The sequence below is a fragment of the Austrofundulus limnaeus genome, unplaced genomic scaffold (assembly GCF_001266775.1).
Source record: "Austrofundulus limnaeus strain Quisiro unplaced genomic scaffold, Austrofundulus_limnaeus-1.0 Scaffold977, whole genome shotgun sequence".
Lineage (NCBI taxonomy): Eukaryota > Metazoa > Chordata > Actinopteri > Cyprinodontiformes > Rivulidae > Austrofundulus > Austrofundulus limnaeus.
In genome coordinates, this window is record NW_013953379.1 from 68,781 (window position 1) to 71,909 (window position 3,129).

Sequence of the window (3,129 nt, forward strand, 5' to 3'; positions counted from 1 at the left end):
TCCAGTGAAATATATTTATGTTTGTGGTTGTAATGTGACAAAATATGGAAAAGTTCAAGGGGTATGAATACTTTTGCAAACCACTGTATGTTCAGTCAAAAATGTCATGAGGTAAATTAGAGACATTCTTCATTCACAGTCAGGAGAGGGCTGAGGTTTAAATTCAGCCTGAGAGTTTGGCTTGGAGGCCTTAAATCTGATTGCATCCATCGTGCAATCAGATTTAAGGCAAGTTAAACCATAATTTTATCATGAATACTTGATTTTTTAACACAATTACTTGATTTGCAGTATAAAAACACAGTTTTTTTCTATAATCAAAATCACTGTGTGTAGCCCACCTCTTCAATGATAAAAAAAAGATGCAAATCAGTTTATAAAATTTTTATTTTTAAATGAATTGGATAAATGAATTTAAAAAAGTGTATTTCGACAAATCACCTCCTCATACTGCGACGTAATGTGTTAATCTGTGAAAGGAAATGATCTTTCCACTAGTTGACAGTAAAGTGCTGACATGTCTCATTTATACTAGAATATTTTCTGGGAAACGGAGACAAACTTGCTCTTATGTTTAGCTTCCGCTAAATTTTATTGAGCATATTCACTTTTGGACTTGCGGACCTAAATAATTTGACTAGCGCTTTAGAAATTGCGCAACTAAATTTTGAAGTAGCGCTGCCCACCACTGAAGAATTATTTCAATAGACCTTATAGTTTTAATACAGTCGCTGGTTGTATGAAATAAACTTTCTAAATTGACAAGAGTGTGTAAGGATGCAGCAGCTCTAGGCTCCTTGACTCAGTGCTTTTTATTTCATTTTTTATTATTCATTGTGTGTGCACGAGTGTCATATACTCAAGCCCACTTTAGAACTATCTGGATTATTTGTCATTTGGAGATTGGAGATTACGAGCGGGGTTCACGAATGAGGGAAGAATGGAGCAGGAGATTGGCAGGCAGATTGGTGCTGCTTCTGCTGTGTTGCGAGCGCTGTACCGGTCTGTGTTGTTGAAGCGGGAGCTGAGCCAGAAGGCAAAGCTCTCAGTTTACCAGTCGGTCTACGTTCCTACCCTCATCTCTGGTAACGAACTTTGGGTAGTGACCGAAAGTACGAGATCGGGGATACAGGCGGCTGAAATGAGTTTCCTTCGCAGGGTGTCTGGGCTCTCCCTTAGAGATAGGGTGAGAAACTCGGCCATCCGGGAGGGACTGACAGTAGAGCCGCTGCTCCTCCACGTCGAGAGGAGCCCCCTGAGGTGGCTTGGGCATCTGGTTAGGATGCCTCCTGGACGCCTTCCTGGTGAGGTGTTCCGGATATGTCCCATTGGGAGGATGCCCAGAGGGAGACCCAGGACACACTGGAGGGACTATGTTTCTCGGCTGGCCTGGGAACGCCTTGGGATTCCCCCGGACGAGCTGGCCCAAGTGGCTGGGGAGAGGGAAGTCTGGGCCTCTCTGCTTAGGCTGCTGCCCCCGTGACCTGATCCCAGATAAGCGGCAGAAAACGGACGGACGGACGGTCTCTCTTTAATGGCAGATGAAATAAAGAAAATGGCTTTGCTTTGTTTACTGAAAGCAAGCAAATGTTGCGCTCACCAGATATTTTATTCACTAGATAATTTAGAGGCAGTCTGTTCGGTGAGTTTAACCACTCCAGGAGCTGCGAGCTGACAAACTATTTTTGTCCCGAGCCCAGTTTAACACCACGGTCATTTTAATGAGCCTCATTGGTGCTCACCAACTACAGAAGGTCGATTTCAGCTTAAGAGCTCCTGTCCTCTGTAAGTCTTTCAGGTTAGTGGACAACAGTCAGGAAACCATCACATGGAAAAATAATTCTGTCTGATTGGTTGAGGCGGCACTTCGAGCAGCAAAAGTTCAGATTTTTTAACTCAAGCGTCGGCTGCTTTAGACACACTGCATGCACATCAAATGCTCAAACCACACCTACCACTTCAGTGTGCGCCATGCTGAGTGCTCTAGATGCGCATCCACAATAGACTTTGCATGTAAACCGGCCACTGCTGCTGCTCAAAACATGTTCGGCGTGAACCCAGCTTGAGTTTATTTTACCTTCAGCTCATCGCTTCACTCCAAAAATAAAATGAGAATCTGTCAAGAGGAAAGATTAAGTGTACTGAACTATGTCAGATGGCACAAGAACTTCAGAATCACACACACTAACACAAGTAGCATGTGTGTTTACTTCCTCAAACAAAGCACGCTGCGTGTGACATGAATTCTTCTGTGCATAATGGGACGCCGTTAAGGCCTCTGGCACCCGCTAGGGGAAGTTCACCCCACAGTTTGAAAATCCCTGGCCTAAATGTCTGATTTAGTAAATGGATTTAGATATAGGATTTTGGTTCATTCTCCATTCATGTCTATGCTGAGATAACCTGCATCTGTTATAGTAGGATCTAATTTACTTGTCTGATAATGGCTGTGATCGACTCGGTTGTCCCCTAACATTTGTTTTTCTTTCTTCATTTCCCAGAACGAGTATATGAAGGATGACTTTATGATAAAGATCGAGACATGGCACAAACCTGACATGGGAACAGTAGAAAATGTAAGTGAGCTTAGGGGGCAAAGTGTAGGTGTGTTTTTGTAAAGAAATATTTCAAATATACAGTGGTGTGAAAAACTGTTTGCCCCCTTCCTGATTTCTTATTTTTTTATGTTTGTTGTCACACTTAAATGTTTCAGACAAATTTAAATACCAGATTAAGATAACACAAGTAAATACAAAATGCAGTTATTATTGAAGATATTTTCATATTAAGGGAAGAATAAATTCTATTTAATTTAAAAACTACTTTATTGATCCCAAAGATCCAACATTAAATGTTGTAGTAACTCTAGTAAACTGTTGTAGTAAGTAGCGTTCCTGGATTGCGATGTCTCGGTTTCGGATGAAGGGACGGTTGGAAACAGGCGTATATCGTAAGCCCACCCACACAGACCAGTATTTGCGTTTTGACTCCCACCACCCACTGGAACACAAGTTAGGAGTGATCAGGACTCTGCACCACAGAGCAGACGGTGTCCCTACAAACCCAGGAGCCAGGCAGAAAGAGAAATCACACACACGACAGGCCCTGGAGCAGTGTGGTTATCCTGAC

The 3,129-nt window shown here is 42.6% G+C and overlaps 1 protein-coding gene across 2 annotated transcripts in view; it reads left to right on the plus strand.

Moving 5' to 3' along the window:
* LOC106533593 (phosphatidylinositol transfer protein beta isoform) overlaps nt 1-3,129 on the plus strand; it is a 36,844-nt gene that overhangs the window by 9,435 nt on the left and 24,280 nt on the right. For both annotated transcript variants that reach the window (XM_014029955.1, XM_014029954.1), the window contains exon 6: nt 2,502-2,576. In XM_014029955.1, the coding sequence (XP_013885409.1) occupies nt 2,502-2,576 (75 nt within the window). The remainder of the gene's footprint in view (nt 1-2,501; nt 2,577-3,129) is intronic.